The following is a 27901-nucleotide window of genomic DNA, read 5'->3' as shown; positions in this document are numbered from 1 at the left end:
CCTATTTTTGCCTGAAATAAATTTAAAGCCGGTGTATGTCTCATATTCTGCGTTCACAGCTCATAAAAAATCAACAGTAGATAATGAACAATAAATACAGCAATTGTTAGTTTATTGAAAACGAGGATAATGTTTGCAGTCTGATTTAAAGGCGATATTTGTAGCCAGCTAAAAATCCGTGTGCCAGGTCCTCAGCCTCCGGTTGTCATTGGTGAATGACCGAAGATGTCTCACAGCAGGTTGTTTGCCAGGCTGCTTTGTAAGTATTACTAATAAACCTTGGTGCTGATCGGTTAAACTGTTTGATAGTTTACTTTCTGTACAAATAAATATACCCATTAGCTCTGTGCTGTACATTAGCTGAGCTTTGCCGGCAGAGCTCCTCAGGGCTGCTAACTAGCTAGCTTTGTGCTAACGTCCAGCTGCAGTCTGACTTTAACCTCCTGCCAGCTTTTGCACACACGACACCAGAGCAAGTATTTATTTTTGACCTTGCACGACCCCTTGACTTAATGTGTCGTGTCCGTTTACCGTGTTTAACTTATTTTGTGCGAGTTGCTCATCTTTAGTTTCCACCCGGCTGTGATTGAAAGCAGCTAATTCAGCTGTACAGTGACTCTTGTCAGCAGCCTGTCTGCAGAAAAGTCAGCTTCAGATTGTGCTTTGACAAGAGTACAGTTGATGTCAGTTGTTTATATTAAAGGACAAGGTTACTGTATTAATTGTCACTTTGTTAGGACACCGAGTGAACAACTGAACTTTGTACAGTTTCATTGATAAGTTGTGTGACTGAGGCACTGAAGAGGACCAAAGTTCAGTCAACTGAGGACTGACACTCTTGGTTTATGTTAGGCCCTGCTTCTGTCCTGATTGCCTGAATGTAAAAACATATGTTACACTCTCAAATCTTTCAATAAAGTCCTCCTGATAGAAAGTCATTTATCTTCTATACTATACGGAAGAGGTAGTCGTCAAATTGTCTTTCTTCCTGAAATTATATTATCTTTTAATTATCAATTTTCGTCCAGTACTCCCCTTTTTTTAGCCTTTAAAGAGGGAGAGAGTTTGTGAAGACCAGTATACTGAAGAGTGGAAGTCAGTGGGAATGTATTCTGGTTTTGCTCATAGAGGTCAAGGTTTGCTATCATATGTTTTTGAAGGGAAGATGAATGATTAGCCTACTTGTATAGCAACACTGAAGCTGCAGCTTTCAGTAACTTGGTTTATCATTTAGTTTGTAAAACATAAGAAACTGGTGGGAAAAAAGGCCCCCACAAGTTCCTATATGCCAAGATGTCATGGAACCAGCAGATGTTTTGAGTCTTTGCTTTATGAATTACTTAAATAATTGATCAAATTGCCATTTTGATAGTCGATTGATCAATCATCAAGTTTTTTGAGTACAAAATAACAATTTTTCTTTTTATGTTCAAGCCATTCAAAGGGTAGTTACAGCTTTATACGATGAGTTTTACACTATAAATTTAATTCATACTGTCTGCTAGTTTAAATAAAAACTTAGGTGGTAGTTTAAAATTGTGTGGAAAAGTGATGCAAAGAGAAACGTATGACTTAAGACCTGTGAAACAATATTAAAATCTCTTGTTAAACATCTCTCTAACCAGTTACTATCTATAGTTTCTCAGATTGATGTTGTGCATCGTGCAGCATGTTGCTAATGTAGTTAAACCTGTAAAGTCAGGTACGTCACACAACTCCCAGTTGTTGTCTTGCAGGAGATGTAAAACTTGACAAAGACTCCTCAGTTGCTCTTTGACCTGAATGTGTCTTGCCGCTTAATGTGTCTGGGATTTAAAAACAGCTGCTGCAAAAAGATTTGCTGAGAGTTGTGATACTGAACTGAACCATACAGTGAATGTGCTGGCAGGAAAAGCAAAACATTGAGCTAAAAAACAGCAGAGCTTGTGTGATAATTTTCTGAGTTTGTCCCAATGACTGTTTCCGTTCACATTACATGTAATCATTAATGCAACGTCAATGTATAAAAGACAGATTAATGCAGCTCTGAAGAATGTTAAAGTGCAGCATTACATTCTACTGCAGCACTATCCAATTCCAAGATATGGTGTTAAATACCTGCAAGCAGTTTAAGCTTGCAGTTATCTAAATTGATAGCACTGGCATTGTCTGTGGAGATTATAGTACAACACTTCAAAACAGTGTAATTAGACATAATGTATTGTCATGTGTCTTATTTCCCTCTGTAGTTACACCAGAACAGCTCCATAGCATTAAGCAACCATTCCAAATTAAAAATATTCGTAGTAAATCCTAGAAAACTTTGTTTGTGTTCACAGGGACAGTAAAAGTCATCTGCCAAGTCTAAAGAAAGGTGAAAATATAAAACATTGTTGCAGAAGCAAATAGTTTGTTGCCAAAACACTATTGGTTTTAAAATCCAAAGAATAATTTCTTGGAAGAAAGTGAATAGACAGCTGTGATCTTTGTCTTTTACTATGAAATAGAAAACTGAACTTTTCTATTGCTGGAAAAGTTTTAGAGAATCTTTGATTTTGTAGAGATTGCTACACCTCCAAACCATTGCTTTTTGTTGTACTGAATGTGTTTTTGTATCAGTTGTGCAGACACTTATTGTCCTCCTTTTCAAAGAACAAGTGGCTAGAAAGATTTCATATTTGTATGGTTTCCATGGTGAATATTGTCTTTTTATATGTGAAGAAATGTCACCTAAAGTCTCCCTGTGTTGCCTGCTTTCTCTTTTCTCGCTTCAGTGCAGCAAAGTGGAGTCAGGCACTGTTATACGGGATCAAGAAAGAACCTCTACATCAACAAGGACACGAAGGTCATCTGCCAAGGTTTTACAGGGAAACAGGTTTGTACTCAAAACTCGTTACCAATTCTTTATAGTATTGCTTCACATAGGATTAAGTTACTGTAATCTTGTTGTGTAATCTCAGTTTTTCCTTTCTATACACACACACACAGTTAATTCCTCATTTTTGTGTTTCAAAGTGTCTCCCATATTACAAAGCCAAATACAGATGAGACATTATAAAAGTTTACTATTTTCATACATAAGTTTTTACATTAAAGCAGCTAAAATAAATATTTTCCTAACTTAACACATTATTATAATGGTCGCTCATAGTGATGAATCCCAAGAGAATTATCACCCAACTCTGCAGTTCCCTTCAGCTCTACGCAACTTTGTAGCGTCTTACAGCTCATTGTTTTGGTTTTCCAGCCTGCAACTTTAACTTGACCTGCTCTCATATCATTGTTTTTGGCATACTGTGTGCTGCCTGCACAGCACCAAACAGCAGACACACAAAGTTAGCGACTAGCTGGTGAACATATTGCTGCATTTAGCAGCTAAAGAGCCAGATGTTTTTCTCAGGTGTTAATGGAGACCAAAACAAAGCTAAAAGAAGAGTAAAAATTGACTTAAATTCATTGGGTGGATACATACACAAATCCGAATGAATGCATGTTCCTCAATATCATTTGGATGTGTAACGGTTTGCTCATAAGTTCGACATACCGACTTTAAAGGTGATATTTAAAGGTCAGTTTTTTTACTTACAGCTTGTTTTTGCTGCCTCCAAGTGGCCAAAAAAAATAAGTTGTTGCAGGTTTGATTTCATAAACTCAATTCAAGTCAATTTAATCTCATTTATACAGCCTAACATTATAAGTTTGTCTTAGATGACTCAATAATCTATATGACCTACAGCATCCTGTATCCTTAGACACTTAATTCACACATGATTTTTACAGGAGAAAAAAATTATATGAAAGAAATGTCAGGAAGAGCTGTAATTGAGTGATTCCTCTTCCAGGATGGAGCTGTGTGCACAGAGCAGACAAGAAGCAGTAGTACTATATTAACATAACACGATGTATATTTAAATAGCAGTATTACAATATGCAAATACAGAATTACAACATAAAGTATAATACAAGGTAAGTAAATATTAAGTTTAAGTAAATGAATTTCAGGCAAAGTGTAAAAATGTTTTGATTAAAGTCATTTTATGAAGATTTGTAGTATACCAGCAGTATGTGTTACTGTTTTTGTGTAAATGCTGAAACGTGTCCTTGGATCAGTAAATACTGCACTGTTGTATTAGTGTAACTGTTGCTCAAGTTGTTTCTTTCCCTTAAAGACCTGTGAATCAGGGTCGTTCTTTTTTATTATTACAGCCAGCTTCGGAGAAAACAAACTTTCATTTTTACTTTGACTTCAGTTTTTTTGCCCATGTCTGCCCTTAGTCATTGTTTCAGTCAATAATAATAACTTTGTGTGGCAGAGTGTCATTTTTCAAGAGCATGAAAAAGCTCAGGTGATTCACTTTGCACCATGTGCAGTCAAGGGGAATAAAAATCTTGGCAAGTGTGTTCAACAAGCCAGAAAACGTGGACTTTACAGATTTATATCCCCCCTCTGTCCTTGCGCACATTCCATTTTTCATCTCCCATTTTCTCTTCAACATAATAAAAGGTTGTTAAATATAGTTCCAGTGAACACTCCGGGTAATTAGAAAAGGATGAGAAATGAAGCAAGTGCTATTGAGTGCACATTGTCGTGTCTCTTGGCTTGATAAGCAAACCATTTTTCAAATTTATTGTCCCAACATTTGCGATAATAATGACGGGCAAAAACAGCAAAGTTAGCAGGGTGAAAGAGTGTATTACAACAGTGGAAAATGCATAGCTTCTAATTCCTCTTAATAGACTGGGTATAATTTTTACATTAGGTCATTTATTAATGCCTTTAGTTATGACCCTTGGCTACTTTATCTACATTGTTTCAGCATCTTCAGTAATAATTAACACACTACTGACTGATAGGATTTGTTCTTATGAAATCAATATAGACCGCATTGATGCGTTAATTTGCTCTGGGAAAGTACAATGAGATTCATTCAAATTATTTTACCTCCCAAAACATATCCTAATCCCTTTAGTGGTACTGATGCATTATATTGTTTATTTTCATTTTAAACTGAGCCTGATAGAGATGTGTGTAACAAATTTAGAGCGCTATGAAACAAAAGTACTAACAGCTGGTTTAGTATACCTACACCAGTATCTTATGGTTAGATATTAACCTTTTAACGTCCAGTTTTCCAGTTCTTCCTGTTAAGTTGGGGAAAAAAATCATCTTATTCTAGTTTTACAGTATATTTTCTGGTAGTTTAACATATACGATCTGTATCAGCTCGTTCCAAATCTTCATTAAAGCTTCATGAAGTTTAAACTGAGTGAACTATTTAAACCCAAGACTGTTTCATCAGTTTGAGATGTTCAGTATGTTTTGTGCATGATTTTATCGACGTTTCCTCAAATGCAGCCTGACATATCTGGTTTCTTTAGAAAAGTTGGGATCTCCACTGAATTTAAATTATGTATGTTTGAACAAAGTTAATCGTTTTTTAGTCAAGTCAATTTATATACCCCAATATCACAATCACAGATTTGCCTCAGGGGGTTTTACAGTATGTACAGCATCCCCCCCAAAAAACCCTTTTTTATGGGGGAAAAAATAGTTGCACGCACCACCGGTGGAGTGGTGAGGTTTAGGAGGTTTGAAGTACAAACCGCAATGTAGTGTAATATAACAGAGTGAAACAGTACCACATTTTATCTGCAACTTTACACAAGCATGCAAGACCGGAGATCCGGAGGTGCCGCGAAGGCCCAAAGTTGTCTGTATCAAAATTACTTTGTCATAATTTGGGCTTAATTATCACAGAATAAATGAATTATATATACATATATATATATATATATATATATATATATATATATATATTTTTTTTTTTTTTTTGGCCTGGTGGGGGTTCTCGTTGTGTCATTATGGAGAAACACAGATTCAGTAAACGTTCAGCACGTTCAATAAACGTTGAGTACAGTTAGACCCAGCGGTCTCCATTAGGTTGGGCGAGATTATTCGACCAATGAGAATTTAGTCGGAAGAGAGCATATCAACCAACTAATCAACCAGTCGACCAGCAGACTACAGCCCTACAAAACTCGTTTCTGTCCAGGTCCTTCTAACGGGTTAATCCAGCCCTGCGAGCACAGACAGAGGAGTGAGTACCTTTAGCCTACATGAGAGTGACAGCATTTGAAAGATTTCTCTGTCTCGGGAGATATTTTACAGTCTGGAGAATATCCAAAGCCTCTTTTTGATTTGTTTTTCAACTGTTCTGTGAGGAGATTAAACTAAGCTTACATCATTATTTATCTGTCAAGAACATTTCGATTCCTTCTCATTGAATATATTTACCAGTACCTACAGTACATCCCCAGAAAAGCTCAGCCTCACTTTCTGTATCCATCCCTTTACTCAGCACAGGTGATTAATCCTGGATGGCAGCATATTTCCTCCTTCCTCTCTGTCTGGAATGATATCTCAAGGTTGACGCCACAGAAGTGGCTGTACCCCACTTCATTACACACTCACACACACACACACGCTGACTCCTCTCTCTCTCCATCTAGGGAACGTTTCACAGTCAGCAGGCTCTCGACTATGGCTCCCAGTTAGTCGGAGGTGTTTCCCCCGGCAAGGGTGGTAAGACTCACCTCGGCCTACCTGTCTTCAATTCAGTGAAGGAGGTAGGTGTGACTCCTTATAACATCTGTTGACATTTGAAGCTGCTCGTGTGAAACTTGAAATCACAAGTAAAATATATCAAAAGCTGAAATGTGTTTCATGGATCTGACAGATTTGCTGGCAACATCCTGTGAAAGACTGACACTTGAAAAAAAAAATGTTTTTTTTTTTTTTTAAATAAACATTAGGTGGCACTATTTCATAACTTTTAGACTTTCCATTTTTGATATCACCACCAATGCCTTTTTTCCCCCTCACCTCAGGCAAGGCAGGGCACAGGAGCAGATGCCACTGTGATTTATGTGCCCCCTCCATTTGCGGCGGCAGCTATCATCGAGGCCATTGACGCCGAGATGCCCCTGGTGGTCTGCATCACTGAGGGTATCCCCCAGCAGGACATGGTGAAAGTTAAACATAAGCTCCTGCGCCAGGGCACCACCCGCCTCATAGGCCCCAACTGCCCAGGAGTCATCAATGTAAGTACACACACACACACACACACACACACACACACTGACACACATACTGTACGTTTTAGTTTATTCGGTTGTGGCTGAAAGCACAAACTCCCTCTCAAGGGAGCAGGTGTAATTCAGATTTAATACATTCATTTTCTGTTGCTTTTTAAACTTAAATTTATTAAATGCTGCGCAGTCATACTCAAGTTTTAAAGCAGCTTGATTTATTTATACTGTTATACTGATTGTTTGTGTTTTTTGACAATAAATAATAGTTTTGGTTATTTTGCTCGAACAAATCATCTTTTTTGGATTTTAATATATAATGGATTTAGAATTCTGACAAAGAAAACAATAAGAAAAACTCCCACACTCTGTCTCCCTTACTGCTGGAATATTTATTAGTTTCAGTCTGTACGACCTTCATCAGGACACCTGAATGAGTTTTTCTCATTGTTTTCAAGGTATTTTCCTCCGACGCAACTGTTGCATAATCAGGTGTGCAGAGACTTTACTTTTTTTTAATGAATTCTGACAAAGAAAACTTTTTTGTTCTCATGAGAATTCGTGCGGCGCATACTCAATGATTCTTTTGTGGTTTATTTACAATGAGCTCATAGCATAGAAACAAGTAAGATATTACGTAAACCTTGTGTAGTTTTTCTTAAACTAAACTTGATCGGACGCTGAGTTTAAAGTTATGAAGCGAGTGTCAAGAACATTTCCAGTGATATATCAAGCAGGAGTATGTATGCATGTATCTTATGATGAATGTTTGTCATTGAAAACTTTTAAAACTTTTATATGCAGCCTGGCGAGTGCAAGATTGGGATCATGCCAGGCCACATTCACAAGAAAGGAAGGATTGGTAAGATTTTCCTTATTGTTTTTAGAATTAATTACAATTTATAATACAGACTTAAAACTTGAATGGAAACACTTTTTCCGGATTTGTTCAAAGTTAAATGTTCTCCTGAAATGAAATCCAAACCTTTATCTTTATCTTTAAATTATATGGGCTATTTTTTTTTAATGAGAGAATACATTAAATGTGTCCATAAACAGAAATTCACCTGCTGACTCAAGGTTCTCCAACAACTCTTCCTGCCTCTCAATGACTGAAGAACGAAGTAGAACAGAAGAAGATGTATTCATACTAATGCCTTTCATCCCAAATTAAACTTTTTTTACAGCACTGTACTTAAATCTTAGATGAAGCTTCTGCTGTTGACAGCTTGATAAGCTGCGTGTGCTGCTGCTGGCCAGTGAGCCTTTACAGGAAGACTGTTTTATACTAAATCGACTGCCATCACTCCCAGAGCATAGAAAGAACAGCTGTTACAGAGTTGTGTTGTGTTAGTGATCTCTTTTGTTGCTGTCATGTTGAAATGATTGAGTTATAGTGGGACAGAAAAGGACGGCCGCATTTTATATTTTACAACCCTTGATTGAGGCAGCGTTTTAGTTGTGTTTTGACAATAGAGAGTAAAACACACTGCTTACTCAGAGTCTGCTGAGGTGCTGGAGTTAAAAAAAAAAAAAAAAAAAAAAATCAAACTGAATAAAAAAACGCATCATACACTCAAATCTGTGCAAGAATCTTTTTAATCAGCAAGGTTTTGGTCAGAGACCTTGAAGAAGATCTCTGATGAAAAGCTAATTAAAAAGAGTGTGCGTATAATTTTTTTTTTTTTTAATTCAGTTGTGTTTTGACAAAAATAACAAAGTGTTTTCTGAATTTCTCTTTCAGGCATTGTGTCTAGATCCGGTACCTTGACATATGAAGCTGTGCACCAAACTACACAAGTCGGCCTGGGCCAGTCACTCTGCATTGGTAAGCTACCAGTGACCTGTGGCATATTGAATTTAAATTTAGCACGCAGTGTCACAGCTCTCAGAAAAGGCTGCTGTTTATTCTACACTGAGACACTAGATATAAAACCCTGCATGAACATCTTACCTGACTCCCTCTTAAATCTGAGGCTCAGATGCAAGTAGAATCTTTAAAAGCCTATTTCGAATTTCTTTGTCCTGCAAATCGTGAGCAAAATGGGTTTCATCTCCGATCCACTACCAGGCGATATTTATTTTTTTTTACCCGCACAAACCTCAGGAGTAAAACCTGTGATTTTTTTTTTTTTTATATCACATAATTGAAACGGAGGGAATGAAAACCGAATGACCACATTAGAGTTAAAATATTCTGTGAATCCAAGCAGCCCTTCTTCAGTTCTCTTTAAGAAGACAAACCATTCATGGAGCACTCTTTCTATAAATGCCTTTTTGCTTCCTCTTCTTTTTCAGTCCATGCTCCTCTTGATGAGATCGAACTTGAGTCTCTTGTCGTCGTCGTCAGTGTCGCTGCAGTCAAGGCCATAATGTTAACACGAACTGAGGCATAGAGCTTATGTTTTAAAACGTCTGAACTCATCAGTACCTGCTTGTCCTACTATTACCCCACATTTTTCCACATGATTCCTCACAGCCTTTTTTCCAGTAGTTTACTGATTTCTTCGAAACTGAACTCCACATAATATGGAACAATGTTTTTTCTGTGTTCAGAAATTAATTTCACTAACTAACTTCTTCATTCATTGATCTGGTTTAGTTCTTATTGTCATTCTAAGTGAAATAATCAGTCGACCACTCTGTTCTCTGGATGCAGCTATATATAGTTTTAATGTCATCTGAAGATCAAGACACACTGTGATGATACTAACATGTTCGGCTCTATTACCTCTTGGCAACACTACAGGTATAAGATCAACTGTTTTATATAAACAAATCTTTTTGGCCAACTTATCTGCCGCCGGAAAATCTATACTAGAGAGCCGGTTGGACACCCGAATTAACTGAAAAACAACTTGGCTTCATTATTATTTAGACATTTTAATTATGGAGTGTCCTCCAGCCAGACTTCATAAAACCAGTGCCGCAATAATATTAAATATTGTAAAGTTCATTAAGGGGGTTTATTGGTAGTTCTGCTAGCGACTTCTTAAGTCTCAGCATGACCTAAGGGCTACAGCAAATTATAGTTAATACAATATTTAATATCACTGTCATCTGTGTTGCTGGTAATGTGGTTCTCTTTGATTATTATTCATGTAATTTTTCTTCTTGGTGTTGCCAGGTTTTTTAATGGTATGAATATAAATTTAGGTGACGTTTTGTCTGTGAAGATTTGTCTTGTGGACGTTTGCTCATGCTTTTATAGAGCATGTAGTAATTTTCGGTGGAAATAAATTTAGGAAATTATTATTGGACTCTAGTAATTTGGATGAGCTTCTTAAGTCATGTCCAATGGCGTCTCTTTGATATGAAAGGAAACCTTAAACTGCCATGCAGAGGTAAACATGATTTGGAACAATTATACCATCAAGCAAAGTGATATTAACTTAAACATTATCTCTCACAAAATGTTGAGAATATACAGTGACTTTGTAAAGCTTCACCTGGCGGACATCAACACGTTTCCAAATGCTAATGCTGTTCTGTATCTGCAGGACGCCGTTTCAGCTTCAAAGGTGATCATGTCAGTGTTGTGTTTTCAGCTTTTTTTTTTTCACTGCCCCAAATGGTTAAAGTCATTCATCACTGGTTTTTGGCAATTAATTGTACACTCAATAACCCCTAATCTCAAAAGCAAAAAAGAAATTTTCAGAATTTTAAAAAGTGTATTAAAAAATAAGAAAAATACATCTCTCAGTAGCAAAGTGTGCAAAAAGTGAAGAAGTCTGAATATTTGTGAAGCCACTGTAAGTATGTTGTTAATAAAATGGTTGTCTGGATGCTGTTCAATGAAAGAGAAGCTTGAATTCTTCAGTAAAAGGGAATAAAAGTTGAAATATGGAATACACACGTTATGCTGAAAGTAAATCCATCTAGAAATATCAGGCAAACCTAATGACCAACTGTGAAGAGTCTCAGTGCTGTTAGGATGATCATATCAGGCATAAAGTCTCTCTCAGTCTGAACAGCTGTGTGATCCTCTTAATATTCACTGGAATTATCCTGTGAGGGTCTTGAGTATATAACGAGTGTCTGCTTTGTCTCCTGCAAGGTATTGGTGGGGATCCATTCAACGGTACAAACTTCATAGACTGTCTGGAGGTGTTCCTGCACGATCCTAAGACGGAGGGCATCATCCTTATCGGAGAGATCGGAGGCAATGCTGAGGAGAACGCGGCGGAGTACCTGAAACAGCACAACTCTGTAAGGAAATAACACACTGGACACCCATTATTTACTTCACTGTCCTTGTAATATCATATTCTACAGTGCTTCAACCTCTGCAGATATGTGTACATATAAAAAATTTATCCGTCTCTGAATTAGCTCTTAGTCATACCCTTTCAAATCTATCAGCAATGGTGAACATTGGGAACCATCATGCATCAAGAACAAGGTGGAACTATGGAAGTGTGTTTTCTTTTCTGATGACAGCCTTGAGCTTTCTCTTTTAGTTTTCAATGTCCGTGTGATTTGCATGAGAAAGAGAGACAGATGGGTCGAAGGTATGATTCACAGGGCGTGTTCTACAAATCCGCATTGTTGACGAGCCTTTTGTGATGCTCACATGTGATAAAGAGCAGTAAGGCGACGATGGGCTCATTCAGCCAAGTGCCTGAGGAACTCGTAATTGACATTTTGAACTTCGGCAGCCCTGTACTTGGCATTTTGCTCCTTGTGGATGACTCCTATTCTGTTAATTTTTCAGCGTGTATGTGTTTGTTTCTGTGTGTGTTATGTGTGTGTGCGCGCGCGCCTACGTTGCTCTCGAGCTGAGAAATGGATTTGATTTGCCCTCGGCTGCTCTAATGCATGCAAATCTCCCGCTGGCGTCTCAGGAGAATAACTTCTCTCACCCAACAAATAAAGTACAAACACCTCCCCCACCCACCCAATCACCCAAAGTGTTGACAGCGTGGGGACAGTTCAAATGAAACACACGCATGGAAAAAGCCCAGCAGAGCAGATCTTCCGTTGAAAGTCAATTGTGTAGAACATGACATACATGAAATGGTGTACTCAGACCTCGTTTTTTAATCGTTAAGAGTAGCAGAAAGCTCAAACGGAAGCCTGCAGACATTGTTTTTACTTTCAAACTTAACTTTTCTTGATTTGAATACATTTGAATTCAAGTCACCAATACACTAACCTAGGGCAGCTACCATCTGTGAATTTTGTATTAATGTGAAACACAGTGTTGCTGGAAAGGAGCGCTAGGTGAGCTCAGTAAAGTCTGTCAAAATAAATAAATATTACAAAATACTGAATATCTAATCTTGATTATAGATTATTTCTGCTCTCTGACGATCAAGAAGATTAACCAGTTTGCACATTGATGTATTGTAAGGAGAAACCTTTGAATATGTGACCTGTGAAATTAATTTTTAGCTTTTAGTTGGCAAGATAAATCAGTCAACATGTTGCGTACTCATGCGTGATCAAAATCTGCATTTAGAGAATGAATGAGGGTTCTGGGCTGTTATGATTACAAATTGAAGTCATTTTCGTGGTCAGTATTATTACCATGCTTTATGTGACTGGGTCTTTGAAGCCACTGAAAACTTGATTTCATTTCAAGTTTTTTCTTTAACCTTAAATATTTATGACTAAATATGCAGCAGTCATTGTTACTTTCTTTTTTTTGGTGGGGGGGGGGGGTTTATTACTGATTAAAAGTTTCACACTCAAAACTCAGATGGTGTGCTTCATCTGGAGTGTGTGTGTGGGTGTGATTTGAAAATATTTTATTGACAGTGGTCTGGGAACATAAGCAAACAACCCAACAACTGTCATCTCATTTTGATTCAAAATGCTGCTAAATCTGGATCTTGGTGCTCAGAAAGTACACGACAGCCTGGTTCCAGACTGAATCACTGCCTACATCTCCAGTTTGTTCCACAAATAAGTCTGGTGTCGTGCTCATTGATGGTTATTTCCACTTGTCAGAGAAACAGTTGACCGTTCAGACCTTAGTAGGTGTGATTAAGAATGGCGACATCATCTTCCTACATAGCTATTTAGCTTCTTAATTACATTCATGAAGCATAACAACAGAAAAAGGACAAAAGGTGTGGATGAGATTGACACAGCTGGAAAAGTCATGTTGACACATACAGAAATAACTCTTAAATTGACATGTTATTTTGATCAACGTGAAAGACGTTACATTAATCGCTCTTAGCAACCACTACCGCATCTTCCGTGTTAACTGACAATGACAGATATGTCACTTGCTACTGAATGCCCAGGCCAAAAAAAAAAAACCTGCTTACATGAACATAATGTTCATGGCTGACTGAACGAAGTGAGACAAAATGGCAATTCAGTCCAGTTATCACTGAGTACTGACCACTTCAAAGCAGTGAGACGAGCTCCGACAAAACAGCAAAGACAGAAATCTCTCAAATGAAACAACCAAAACTACTCTAACTTTGGCAGAAAACTGAACTCAATGTTGGACCACATCTGTTTATACTTGATCTGTGACTTTGACTGAGATAATATGTTTTCAGGGCCTTTTTAAGACATTGCATTTCACATTAGCTTGACAGACCCTGCCACATGGGAACACATTACGTATCAAATGCTCAGTAAAATTAAGTCCAGAGTCGTGATTGATTTGTGTCATGCAACATTAAATATATTGAACTCCTATTTGAGAAGGACACATTTTAGCAAAAAGAGGAAGAAGTATTGATTCAAGCATCCATCAATGTTCCAGTTGAGTTACTGCAGACTGTTTATCTACCGACGCCTTAATTCAGTAAAATTCAAGAAAACAACCTCATACATCCCACTAGGTTCTGCTGTCAGACTTTATGATGCAGGACATATTTCAAAGTTCAGTCTTCATCAGTGTTTGCGATGCTTGCAGACATTATATGATCTTAAAAGTCACCTGAATCAAAGGTCTGTCTATCATTGCTGCAGTTTCACAGGATTTCTGAAGTCATAAATAAGTTTTACACAGAATAAGCATATTACAATTTGCTTCATGCATATCAAGTAGGTCAGAGAAATTGGCACCTAAGCTACCGTGGAGGTTTTTTTTTTTTTTTTTGAGCCTCTTGACTTTTCACCCAGCCGCCCGTCTCTATTGAGCTTAGCTAAACCTCCTGTAATTCTGTGGAAACAACACTGCAAACCCACGTAGGCTGTAGTCTGAAGGAGGACTGAGGTTTGAATAGTGATGGTGGGCTCCACGTGTACGCACACATGCCAGTTTTATTCATACCTACCTGTCATGTTTATTGTCTTGGTTTGGCTTTTTAAGCTTGTGAATACAATTCCTCACCTCGGAGCAAGCTGTTCTGTGTTTATAGAACAAAGCCCTCCTCCAGTCATGTTGACACACTGAGGTGGGGGAAACACCCTATCGGTCTCATAATTAAGGTAATATATCTGAACCGCTAACAGTGGAAGACAAAAGACGGGTAAAGGGAACGGTCGCACGACTCCCCTTCTTGTATGCATTGTTAGCACTTAGTATCCAGGGAGGCAGGGATTAATAGAGTAATTAAACCCCTTTCGTTTGAGGTAGATTTAAGACTTGATTCACACGAGGGCGGTTTGTTTATTCATAACGTGATTTGACTTCAGAACACTAAGTGGCGTTTGGTGCTAATTTGTTTCAGACTCGCATTTTTCAGCGCATAGAACAGATGCTAGTAACATTTAGAGGACTTTAAAGTGATATTTCCTCTCTCTTCCTTTCCCTGTTATCCATGCAAGTGTTAATGTCTAATTAGCGGTGCATCTCTAGCCAAGGTCTTCAACATCTCTCTGGCGGATATACGTCTTGCTAGTCTTAATTACCTAAAGTCATTTGCAGTTTATATTAGCTGCTATCATCTTGCTCCTGCCTGTGTCAGGTTTGAATTTGGAGCTGAAACGGCAGCAGAAGTGGGCGTCTTCGAAGGACCTTGACTGTATCGCTTTGGCTGTTGAACATGCCACATTCACTCTACGAAAGCAGTCTGCCAGATCAACCACAGCTGCTGTTGAAAGCTCAGGACTGTGTGTGTGTGTGGGGGGGGGGGGTCTGACTTAGCCTACTTTCAGGGACACATTTCAAACAAAAGACCAGTTAACTGGGGATGGCTTGTCCAATTTGGGACAAAAGCCATGTCCCCATTTGGGAAAAAGCTGATGTTAGGGTAAGGGTTAGGGTAAGTCCAGGAAATGAATGGAAGTCTATGTAATGTCCCCCAAAAGTGACCTAAGTAAACGTGCGTGCGTGCAGAAGGCCGTCCTCTACAATTATGTTGTTATTCTTAAGTATGAAATATTAGCCGCTGTACGTGCACACACACACACTCAGTCCCTCTTGCTGGTTATGATGTTATTGCTGAAGATGAAATATTAGCTCTCTTCACCTTGGAAATGATCTTAACTGTTGAACGTAACATCCATCAATGAGCAAGCAGCATAGACAGGCGCTGAGCTAATCAGTGCCTGCATGACTAATTACCATCTCAGAAATGAGATGATATGAAATGGCAGGAGCCTGAGCCCCCTATCTGGTCATACACCAACCCATGCAATTAAATGGCTTGATTGACCCTTTGTTTTAATAATGCAGGCTGAGACAGAGATGGCTGGTTAGACAAGCCTGTTATCATGGGTGCTCTGTAATGGGAGGACATGGGGTGTTTGATTTCTAATGAATGAATAAAATGCAGGTGCAGAAAACTAATTCTCGCTATTTTCGTACACCCCCCCCTTCCCCTCCCCTCTCCCTTGTTTTGCTTCCTTCCTCCGTGCTTCTTATCCTCACACTTTCCCCTGGAGCTTATTCTTCTTCTGTGTATCTTTTCACCTCCTTTTATGCTCACATTTTTCCTTTCTCTTTCTCTTTCCTCCTCACTGTTGCGTCCAGGGTGCTAATTCAAAGCCCGTGGTGTCCTTCATCGCTGGGCTGACTGCTCCTCCCGGCCGTAGGATGGGCCACGCCGGCGCCATCATTGCTGGTGGAAAAGGAGGAGCCAAAGAGAAGATTGCAGCCCTGCAATCTGCTGGAGTTGTAGTCAGCATGTCCCCTGCCCAGCTGGGCAGCACTATATTCAAGGTGAGTCCTTTCTCCCGAGCAGATATCATCATGTTCAAAGGCGAAAAGAAAGTAATTATGACATTGTGATAATTGTACCGTTTCATTGGAGCGTGCAAGAGGACAGGACCATGTATTCTAGATTACAGATCTTTCTGAGGTTTCCCTAGAAATGAGTTATCATTAAAAAGCGTTATCAAATGAGCTGAACGTCTCTATAATCCCTTTCAAACATGCACCGTGTTATGTAAATGTGATGGTAGTTCAACATGTCGGTCTCATGTCTGAATAAGCCATGACAGCAATCCTAAGAGGTTGGACCCAGTAACATGTACATAACACTTCCTCTTTATTTAACTGTTCTGTCATATCTGAATAAAACTGTAATGAACATTTATGTACCAAACGCCTGCGTGTGAGGTAAAAAGCCATTACATGAACAAATGCATGAAGCCAGCAATGGCATGTATAAAATGTCTGAAAAAGGCTTTTATCAGTCAGTCAGGCACAAAGTAACATTTTCTAAAAAACACTTCCCTTTCTGTAAAACATAATCCAAAATATATTAGATTCAGATATTCCCCTTGTTGTTTTTTTCACCTTTCACTGCTTTATGTCTTCTGTCTGCATCTCTTTTCCTGACCTTGTCCTCTCTCAGTAATCTCAGGTTTTTGCCTGGAAAGTTGCTGCCAAATTCAAATATAACACAAAATATTTCCATATTAAATCAGAAATAGAAAAATCGAAAAGACTTTGAGCCATATTTTTAATTTTAGCTGTTGATTATTGACAAAAAAAGGTAGAAAATTAGTTTACTTTTATATTTTGAAATACTAAACAAATAAACTTAACAAAAATTAAGATTGCATTTTCATTATATAGATGAATAAACAAGCTAATTAGAACTGGCACCCAGCATAGCTAATGAAGAGGTGCTATAATCAAGTGTAGCACTACAAGAACACCTTTCTGGCTTCTGAACAAAAAGTCTTGTGATGCTGGTCACTTGTCGCACCATCTTTCATCATCGAGCAGTTACAAATATGAGAAGGTTTACTTGGAACCGGATTTTTTTTTTTTTTTTTTTTTTTTCCCTAGGAGTAGCTGTTGGCACCACTGCCTCTTTATTTCAATTTATCTGTAGGGAAGCACTGTTAACAAGATGTATATAAAGTGAAAGCATGTATTACACCCATTCATCATCTTATACTTTCATTACCACTGCTGGCACTACTGCACACCAATATAGATTTACACGCATTTTTTTTCCCCCCCAAAGTTTAATTCATAATCATTGTGTGTAATGATGAAAAACGCACGATGTGGCTGCTCATTTTGCTGCACGTTGTGTTCATACATCTCTGTTAATCTCATTGACCGCCGTAATCGAAGTAATAACACGTAAGAGAAGCGAGTAGACATGATGCTTCGGGTGTGGGCAGACGACCGCAGTCTCTGATGTTCAGGTGGTGCGCTCTGCCGCTGACCTGAACGAGACTCCACACGAGTGGTGAAAACATGCATCTGATTAAATATGTTGACACATGTATCCACTTTTGCAGGGATTAATGAATTATGCATACAGCCACAGTGGATCTGGGTTTTTGTGTTAGTTCATTCATCATCAACAAGATTTATGTAGAATTTTGAGGGATTATCAATAAAATTAAATGTCTGATGGCGGGCAGTAATAATGCTCTTACTTCTAAGTTGTATATCACCAAATTGTACAAAAGTTGAAAATCGCTTTTGTCCGCAAAGTCATAAAATCACATCCTCACATTCTTCATCATCATGATAATTACAGATACACACTGCGAAAGAGTGAAGCTTGCTAGAAATGCTGCAACTGTCCCTGTTAATCATAACATCTTCATGTCTAGAAATTTGAGAATTTGGTGAAAGTGAAATATGGCAGGCCAAATAATATTTTCAGATCTTGGAAGTTAAATTGGTGATTTGCTTTTTCTTTGCCCATCATGCAAAAGAAATAGTTGAATTCCCACAAACTGTTAACAATGAGCTTATTAGAAATGCAACGTACAACAAGATCATGGACCTTGGGCAACAGGCAAAATATGTCATTTTTATCAACAAGAGAAGTTCAAATAGGAGAAATTTAGGAAGAAGATTGGACAAAAAAACAAGTGCACATCTCATACTATCTAATCTGGAAATATCTTCACAACTGTAAGAGGTTTAAAAGTGCAGTGTGTAAAATTTAGTGGCATCTAGTAGAGCGGACTTGGCAGAAATGGAATATAATATTTATAAGTATGTTTTAATTAGTGTATAATCACCTGAAAATAAGAATTGTTGTGTTTTCGCTTTATATCTACATAGAGAGTGGCTCCTCTTCTATGTTGTACCGCCATGTTTCTACAGTAGCCCCAAACACTGGCTCTAGAGAGGGCTTTTTGCATTGTTCATGAGTTTTGCAGCCCCCGTAGGTTCTCCTACATGCTTGGGGAGGGTGAGGGATATTCAGTTTGTTGTAACTTGCAACCTCACTGCTTGATGCCACTAAATCCTATCGACTGATCCTTTAAGGTTATTTCCATTTTATTCCCATTTTTTTATTTGTATTCTATGGATCTTGAAATATATTGTTTGTCCCATTTAAACAATGTTTTTTTTTTTAATCAATTACTAATGATATAGATGTCTCAAGTGTTTGTGATTTGGCTTCCTTTTTGATTGGTTGTTGCAGCCTGTGGCTCTAAAAAAAAAAAAAAAGGGTGTTTTGTTTTTTGTTTTGTTTTTTTATACCTGATGAAGATCCATGACCGAAACTGTGCATTTCTAAGAAACTCTGACAGTGTAGGAATTAAACATTTCTTTTACTCCTTTTTGCCCACTTATAGTTTCTATTTTAGCTTTACTAAATATCATCATTTATTCTTTTTCACATTTATATCTTACAGTTAGCAATTCAAAATGGCATACAGTACGTTGAAACAAAATTAAATATGCAGTGCTTGCTGTGATATCTGATGGAATTTTCAGGGCGTCTGGTGCATGGACAAGATATCAGAGAACCTATGTTTATCTGAGAAGGACTTAATTTATATGCACGGTAGAATAATTATGACCTTTAACTTGTTTACAAAATATCTGGAACTCATAATCACATCAGATAGTACCATCCTGCCCCGCTCATTCAGTATTCACAGTGAAGCTTGCATGCATGTGTATACAGATGTGTGCAGGCAGACTCATTTACTCTCAAGTTTGGTGGGGGGTTTTTTTTTTTTTTGGTTTTTTATAAACTCAAAACTCTAGAAGTCGAGGGTGTTGCATATGCCGTATATTCGAAACCTGCACTCCTCATACATCTGGCCCTAGGTGTGTCAAAGCCGTCGTCATTTCTAGCTTGTAAATGTCTTGCTTTTCTTTTACGTCATGTTTTCCTTCCACTCTCCTCCGTTCAATCCAGATGTATTTTCTCTCATCCTTTTTGAGTGACAACCTTCACTTTCCTCATTTTACTCCCCCAGTCTTCCTCTTGACTCGCCCTGTCAGTCATCTGACTCTCTCACACAAAAAGTCTTGTTTTTTTTCCCCCCTCTGTCACAAACAACTCTGCTCTTACCTCGCTGCTATCATTCATGTCTTGTGCCCTTGAGTTACTGTCTGCTTCCGTCTGCAGCCAACCACCTCCTCCTGTTCTCTTGTCACTATTTTCATCCCATTACTCTTCTCTTTTTGTCCTGTTATGCCTTTTAAAGCTAATCACTAGACCCCACTGAATCCTACTCCACCTCATCTCTAAAGCAAAAATTATGTTAAAAGAGCTGTTAATAATCAGCCACAACTCCCCAATCTACCCACCCACCCAAATGTGTCCTCATTCCCTTCGTCCTTCCCAAAAAAAGTCGAGTTTAGTGAGGCGGAGGTTGCCTCCCAAGCATTTGAGATTGCATAAACATGATCCTATTTCCTCCTCAAGGTGGCAGTAGACCTTCAGGTATCTGCAAGCCTCAGTGGACTGGGCCAACATGTGCATGAGTACTTGTGTGTTCTGTAGACCTGATAAATGACATTTGCATTAAGTTACTTTCCCCCCTGTGAAATGGGAAATTCTCAGGGAACGACATATTCTATCATCCTTCGGTTTGTGTGATATTTTCCAAATTGAATATGTAAATAGCTACATCCTTTTTAATGGCTAACATAATGCTTTCTCATTTATAGTCTCATGGTTGGACTCTGCTGATAAACACAGCAACTATAACCTCACATAAATCAGATTTTTGCAGCTGTGTCGTCGCTATCCATCACAGAAAGTGAGCTGTTTTAATGTTGACGACTGGAACTCACTGACACGTACCCGCTACATGATTTGCACTCTCCAGGAAAAACAACAGGCTCTCCAAAGCTCTAGCCGCCTCTGCGCCCCCCCCCCCACAGCAGATCTGATACACAGGATCAAAACAGAGCTGTGTGAATTTTGCATGAATAAATCATTCACTTCTGTCTATCTCTTCATTTCACATTGTTTCTTTTCTTTTTCCTCTCTGATGTCCATCTCTATAGGAGTTTGAGAAGAGGAAGATGTTGTAAATTGTGCGAGAAGGCGCTCAACCTTTTACCCCCCTGCCCTGAAATTGAGATGAACAGCCTGATTCTGGAGGTGGATATGCCCTACAGTATCTGTAAATCCTGATTATTTCAACTAAAATGCGCACATAGTGTTTATATTGTAATTTCTGCCATGAACTTGTACCTTGCACATAAAGACGGAATAAATAATAGTGTCTTAATGGTATCCTAAAGAACTCATTGTACACTATGTAAGAGCTTTATAGATGTGTTTTCTTCCTCCATACGATGTTGACAGCTGAGGGAAGGATGCCATGGTAACCTTGGTGGTTTCATTCTGTTATACTCCTGCTGTAAGACGTATTCCATCACTCATTTCACTGGCTGTCCACCTGAATAAGAAAAATTTCTCATATCATTTTCCTGATGTGTTCCTGTTCCTGTGTGTGTGTCTATACTTTCTCATGGCATGTCTGAGAAAACAGATGTGGTCTGATTATAGAATGAGCTATTTATCCGTCTTCAGGTTTCTACCTTTTTTTTTTTTTTTGAAGCAACATAAGGAGCATAAAATTTCACACATGTAAGAGAAATAGACAGGGAGACAAAAGGTATCACATGTTGAGTGGTCATTAGGTTTACAAGCTATTCATCACCATGTGTGTGTCTATGCACAGTATAGAATCAATATCCAGATAAGGAGATAAGATGAAGATAGCTTTCATTAAGATGACCCACTTCTGAACATTTTCAAACTATTTTCTCAGTTATGTTAATTGACATTATTATAGCATATAGTAAACTCTATAATAGTACAATTATTTATTTAGTTGTGCTAATGTGGCTTATTAGCCTCTGTTGCTCCATCCACTTTGATTTAACCCACCTATTTCAGAGTATAAACTGCTCCAAATTTGCACACAGGTATGATATATATGATCTTTTTCTTTTTTTCCACCTTAATTTAACCAGGTAAAAAGTCTCATTGAGATTAAAATCTTTTTCAAGAGAGACCTGAGCCCTATTCCATTAAGACAGATAAAGGAAAATCCTGGTTTATTTTCACATGTCTCGCTAATTTAAGTGAGTTGGTTCTATTACTGTGGCTTACAGATTTCCCTGCTCAGTAACTAAGGTAACTTATACTGCTGAATTAGCCTGCTCCGTGGCGTATCTGTCAAACTTCATTTAGCTGTGTTTCAAAGAATTTCCAACAGGCTGAAACATAATCCTAAAAGACAGTTCCATAAGGTGTCTTTTCACGCTTGCATCACTTTTGCATCATGTCCATGTTCGGAAACATGAGTTCAGACCTTTTTGTCACAATGTGACCAAGCATGAATTTACATATTTAATTCCAAAGAACATATTAAAAAAATAAACAAGTTAAGAAAATCATGTCTAACCACTTTCACTGTCTTCAAAATCCAATAGGTTGTCATAGGCCTAGACTATATAAGCAGTGCATCTAAAGACCAGTTAACAACCAACTATGGCTCGTCCAATCCACATCAACCCTGTGGATGAAGGCGTTCAGATTCTATACAGAGCTTTTACACCACCAGTCCCAAGGGTCTTCAGAGACAGACGTAATCCACTGGGCTTCCCTGATGAGCATCTCTGGGAGAGGTACAAGTTCAGTAGGCCCAGTGAAGTAACCTATATAATAATAATGAAGATAATAATAATAATAATAATGAATAACTTCATTTGTATAGCACCTTTCATGCAAAAAAATGTAGCTCAAATTGCTTTACAACAAAAGAAATTACATGTACTAATTTCTTTACTTCAGGAAAGACATAAAATTAACATAAAAACGTAAATGTACATAAGAGGGAAAATAAAAACATTTGGATAATGTTAATAAACAAAGTGATACAAATGATACATAGAATGCATACCTCTGTGGTGCTGATTTGAGATTTAAGCAAAAACAAGTATTTTGCAATGTGTATCACAAGATGGAAGATGAAACCCACTGATACATAAAAGAGAATACATAATAATAATAAAGTCTGTTGGAATCAAACATGACAAGGCACACTCACTGTAGCCAAGCCTTGACCACTGTTCAGTCTGTCTGCATAGACCTGCATTTCTTTGCATGTGGGATATTCTTGTACAGTGTTGGTGATGCTGAAGGTCTTGCGAAGGCAACTGTATGACAGGAAACAAGAAGGTTATACCTTGCTGTAAAGCAGTACCTGAATATTTTCATTTCAAAGAATGAAGGAGGCATTTTATTCAGTTGCACGTATGTGACAGTTAAAATAAATGTAAAGTAGCCTACAGGTTTACAAGCCTCTGTATTAACTTAATCCCCTGCTTCAGGCTTCCCCATTTATTATAGGCACAATAGACTGCACCCATGTGTGTATCCAGACCCCATCTGGACATGTGGAGACAGACTATGTCAATCAGAAATCTTTCCATAGCCTAAATGTACATGTATGTCCTGGGAGCAGCTGTCCATACACTGTCAGGCAGAATAATAATAATTGGATTTGGATGAAATGTGCACATCTGTGATAATACATCAAATTAGATTTGCTGTTAACACTTGAAATCTAAATCCTGTTACCCAAGCATTTCACAGAAATGTCCATTACAATGTCATCCTTACACAAAGAAGTAACTGTACTGTACAGAGATAGTGTTTCACTTTACCTCATCAGCACAGATCAATGAATTAAAAAAAACAACAACAGGTATTTCATTTCCTAACCAAATGCAGTATGTCATAGCATTAACATGTAACTGCAGAGGGCCTATGCAAAACCAGATATGAAATCTTACACAATGTCAGAGCCAAAGCTCAAAATATTATTCTGGGATGCGAGACAAATGTTCAGATAATTCTGAACTGGATTTTACATTTTGAAAGACACCACTGCATCAACCCGTCTTAGTCATGCTGAGCAATTTTAAATTAATACTCTGCCAAGCAAAGTGTGCCACATCATTGAAGGTCACCCTCTTTGCTGTCAGATGATCTGCAATGGAAGTTGTCTCATATCCAATATTGAAGCAAAATGGCCTGGCTCTGTGCATGATTCAGGAATTTTTGGAGCATTATCAGTGGGTACGTTCACATGCACACTAATTCCACTATTATTCCAAATATGACAATATTCCGAATTCGATATGGATCATGTAAACAGCACCAAAAACACTCTGCAGTGTGGTAAACATCATGGGACAACCTAGGTACTGTAACTATAAATTTATAATATCAGTCATATCAATATCACTTATAAATATCAGGCAGCAGCTCACTAATGTTTTTCACCTTGCTGGTTTATTTCACTGCCTGCGGAGATGCGTGATTCCTGTTCCCACTGGAGCAGAGGAAAACCCTGAAAACCCTCTGCATGTAAACGGGAATATTAGTGGAATATTCATTTTCATTAGCCATGTAAACAGCTTGGTAGGGATATTGTCTTTTTGGAATAAGGGCAAAAAATGAATTATTTTGTGCATGTAAACGTCGTCACTGTCACAGAGGTTTGCACAAGGCAAAAGAATGTTGTTACTACCCAAGCCTTAGTTAATCCACTTGATCCTTAAGAATCCCATGTATATTTAACCAACACTTATTCTGTAGGGGAGTTTAATGGAGTTCTGCTTGGGGACAGATTCTATCCCTGTATGCCGTACTTGCTGACACCCTGCCCAGGACCAACAACAGAAGCAGAGAGGTCCTTGCCCACACAAAAACCAGAGCACAATATGAGATGGTTTTTGGCCAACTGAAATCTAGGTGTCACTGCCTAAAAAGCCTCAGGGTTACTCCAAACAGGGCCTGTGATATCACCATAGCCTGTGCAGTCTTGCACAACATTGCCACCCTACGCTGTGAGAGACTGCCCAGAATCTTGCTGGAGGAGCAATGGGAAGACAATTACCATGACCATCAGGAACCCATAGATGGATGAACTGTGAGGGACCTTCACAAAAATACTTATTTCAATTAATCTCCATTTCATTCATGGTTAATTTTGTTATGGAGTGAACCCTTATTTAAAAGCTTCGCATTTATAATTTAAGAAAAAAAGTATGCCAAAGTTGTTTGGAAGTTATTTATTCACTCATTTTGTTCAAGCTGTGAAGACAAAAACTAAATAAAGTCCAAATCATGACCTTCTGCTATGTTTAAATTTATACTCACATCCTTCTCTAATTTCTTTATCTCCAACTACAACTTTTTTAACTTTCAGCACTCAATGTCCAGTTTCTGACTTTCAGTGCCAATAAGCAGATGACACTTGTAAAACAAATGGACATCCTGTGAAAGAGAAAATGTGTCAAAGAGTAGGTGATTATATAGTCAGTAAGTAGTTGTTAGAGCAAAAGAAGAAATAATTGCATAAGATGCACAGTATTTTTACAAAATAAGGACTACTCACATATGGGTCAGGAAAGCCTTGGGCATCTTGAGTTGGGTAATCTAGCAGGCATATAGTGTCTCCACACACTGAAAGATATGGGCCTACCGAGACTGACACCTGTGGGAAACATAGTAGACAATACCTTCTACATATTGCTCCCGAACACCTTGGGGAATGATGTTTGATGACCCCCCCCTCTATTCTCTCTATTAGTGGGCGCCCCCAGTTGTAACTCAATGCTAGCTGCTCTGCGGGTGTGAGGTCCTGAGGTTTGAGGTCCCCCACCAGTAGCAGTGGCATCTGTCCTTTTTTTTGTGGTGGCTAAAATGGTACATATACAGATCGACTACCACTCTGGAAAATGTTTTTACACTTAATTTTCACTTGTCACCACATTCTTTTTTGGCTATTGAGATGGCCCCTGTTGAGATGTAACGAAGAATGAATATAGGCAAAGGGTTACCAGGACAGAAAAGGCTTCAAACACAAACACCTACACCATAACTTTAAACATACATCTTATATTATCTAGCCTGATCTGAATGTTCATTCAGAACATTCACCTATAAAACAATAGGTAGGCTAGTATAACTTCCTCCCTCACCTTGTTAATTACAGTAGTATTGCCCTTTTTGCTGATGACTCCTTTATATTTTTCATAGAGTTCCATCAGCGGGTTTGTTCCACTGCTGAGAAAAACACTGCTCTAGTTATCACTTCTTTTTGCAACATAGTATCTACTTTTCAACAATCGCCTGTTCTGGGCTGCTTATGTACTCCGCACACAGTGCAAGATTGTTCAAACCTGGTTTGAGTTGATGTGGACAAGACACGGCTAAATTGTGTTAATGGAACGGCTTGAGCCCTAAGTGAAAGTCAACGTTAATTCAGGCTTTTTCAATTAAGTGCAGATTTCGTTAGTGGCGTTGATGGAGTACCCCACTGGCCAAGAGAGCAGCATAAACATACAGTAGTTACAACAATAAATACAAACAGATGAATACCCTCTGTCACACACTACAAACAAGTGAACACAATTTAATATGCAATACAAGATTATGGACAAAATCCAGTTAAGATGCATAAACCGGTACAATTTTCGAAAACTCTCCGCAAAAAATTTAGAATTTAATCCTTTAGAATTGACTTAAACTCTCTAGTAGTAATCAGCTCTGACAATATCAGGTCCTTCTGTATGTTGTTCCAGGAGGGAGAGGCAGCGTACAGACTTATGGTTATTTTGCTACCATTTTACAAGCTTGCTATCTCTGAGAGGTTTTATTCCCCTTCAATAACATGTAATTTAAAATCCCAAGAACAAAATGGCAGGGCCCAGAGAGATGCCAGAAGAGCTATGGTGACTAACTAGTGCTAGCATGTTTCCAGCTTGCTAGAGTTATGTTAACGGTTAGCTTGCAAGCTACATTAGTCAACCAACTAGCCCCGCAAGTAGTCAGAACATCATTGACTAACTTCTAGAAGAATATGTTTCACAATATTTCACATGAGTGAATTTGGCTCTGCCACTTCGTTGATGTGACTTGGTCAATTTTCAAACAAAAATGCTCAACTTCACTAATTCGAGCTTCTCAAATGCGAAGATTTACTACTTTTTATTGGCTTCTGTAATTGGACACTGTTTATTTTTTTATTACTGAAGTTCATTTAGTGCACTTTATCAAGCCTCACTGTTATATGTGTTACACCTGTCCGGTATACAGTACTGTTCTTAACCCTCTTTAAGTGTCACATTTTTTGAGAAAAACAAAGTCAGTATTGGAAACTAAAATGGAAAATTACAACAGGCATCTCGCGCTGTAAACATGCAGCACAGTTTCAACTCAGCCTCTAATTAAGACAAATCTACCAAGCCCAATGAAAAAGCTATAGGTTAAATTAACACCTCATTACTGTACACAAATGAAATTAGAGCTACTGGGGGGAAATGAAAGGGGAAGATAAGGTTACGGTTGGTTTTGCTCCCACAGAATTTTTTTAAATTAACGCACTAGGAACAAAAGTGTGTAATGAAGCATATAATGCCCTACACTGGACATCTCTACAGCCTGTTCTTATCTGCTCCACAGCAGTCAGCCAAGGCAGATTATTCTGGGTACACATTGTTAACAATTACTTTTTAATCTGCATTAGCGAATTAACATAATGACTGACAGTGGAACAGAAAGCTTATTTGTTTAGAGGCTCAGAAGTTCTTCTCCTACTGAAGTTGCCAAGCTGTATTCTGCTTTGATTGGACTTGTACACAAGATGTAAAGGAGGCCAACGTTTGCCTTCTGGTGGTGTTTAGCTGCTTTTTTTTAGCATTATGCAACTTCAGAGCAATTAATTGCAGGTTCAAAATGAAACTTACTTATAGTGTCACCAAACTTGTGCTGAACATCCCAAATGACTCCAAAAAGAAGTTTTTCATTGGTTTGGGTGATTCGCAAATATGTGGAACTGAGGCAGATTAAGACAGCAACATAAAACCAACCATAAACAAATAAGTGTTTTCTTCTAACTCTGGGACAGAATACCAGGTGTTTTGTGGTTATCTTTAGAGAAATTGTGAATTATTAGATACATATTTATCACATGGGTTTTCAAATCAGTGTTGACCATTCCCACAGCAGGTGGTACTCTCTGGTAAATCAATAATCAATGACAACATTTATTATTATTATCAAAATATTTAAAAAATGCACTTATATGTTTACAAATTTGAAAACATCCATTGTGTTGGATGAACAGTACTATGTTCTAATTCTAACCTTGATATGAAATGTAGTGTGTTCGCATTGGAATATTAACAGAATGAAGTCAGTGTGCATACTAAATCCACCTGATA

At 38.1% G+C, this 27901-nt stretch overlaps 1 protein-coding gene and 1 long non-coding RNA gene across 3 annotated transcripts; one reads left to right on the top strand and one right to left on the bottom strand.

Moving 5' to 3' along the window:
- Nucleotides 1-132: 132 nt before the first annotated feature.
- On the top strand, nucleotides 133-21080 carry suclg1 (succinate-CoA ligase GDP/ADP-forming subunit alph). Its single transcript, XM_044346944.1, has 9 exons — nucleotides 133-259; nucleotides 2754-2854; nucleotides 6490-6606; nucleotides 6868-7080; nucleotides 7873-7930; nucleotides 8813-8896; nucleotides 11126-11277; nucleotides 15953-16141; nucleotides 20657-21080. Exons 1-9 carry the CDS (start codon nucleotides 226-228, stop codon nucleotides 20681-20683), a joined length of 975 nt encoding a protein of 324 aa, XP_044202879.1. The 5' UTR covers nucleotides 133-225; the 3' UTR covers nucleotides 20684-21080.
- A 93-nt stretch (nucleotides 21081-21173) lies between these two features.
- On the bottom strand, nucleotides 21174-27609 carry LOC122979468. 2 transcript variants are annotated; one of them, XR_006402869.1, is made up of 7 exons: nucleotides 27425-27609; nucleotides 25658-25742; nucleotides 25404-25474; nucleotides 25072-25170; nucleotides 24834-24950; nucleotides 22714-22822; nucleotides 21174-22280 (listed from the first exon to the last, which is right to left on the bottom strand). It is a non-coding gene; the product is annotated as an uncharacterized LOC122979468 (long non-coding RNA). The 2 variants fall into 2 exon arrangements; XR_006402870.1 differs by having other exon boundaries at nucleotides 25658-25739.
- Between the last annotated feature and the right edge of the window lie 292 nt (nucleotides 27610-27901).

This window comes from Thunnus albacares, chromosome 3 (assembly GCF_914725855.1).
Source record: "Thunnus albacares chromosome 3, fThuAlb1.1, whole genome shotgun sequence".
Taxonomy (NCBI): domain Eukaryota; kingdom Metazoa; phylum Chordata; class Actinopteri; order Scombriformes; family Scombridae; genus Thunnus; species Thunnus albacares.
Note: the sequence above shows the minus strand (reverse complement) of the source record. Positions and strands in the feature narration are given on the sequence as shown.

What these genes read in the sequence shown, in the direction of transcription:
- suclg1 (XM_044346944.1), top strand. Translation starts at nt 226, where the DNA reads ATGTCTCACAGCAGGTTGTTTGCCAGGCTGCTTT. An exon ending in TCTTCAATTCAGTGAAGGAG is followed by an intron (nt 6,607 to 6,867) that starts GTAGGTGTGACT and finishes CCCTCACCTCAG; the next exon opens with GCAAGGCAGGGCACAGGAGC. An exon ending in TCACAAGAAAGGAAGGATTG is followed by an intron (nt 7,931 to 8,812) that starts GTAAGATTTTCC and finishes TTTCTCTTTCAG; the next exon opens with GCATTGTGTCTAGATCCGGT.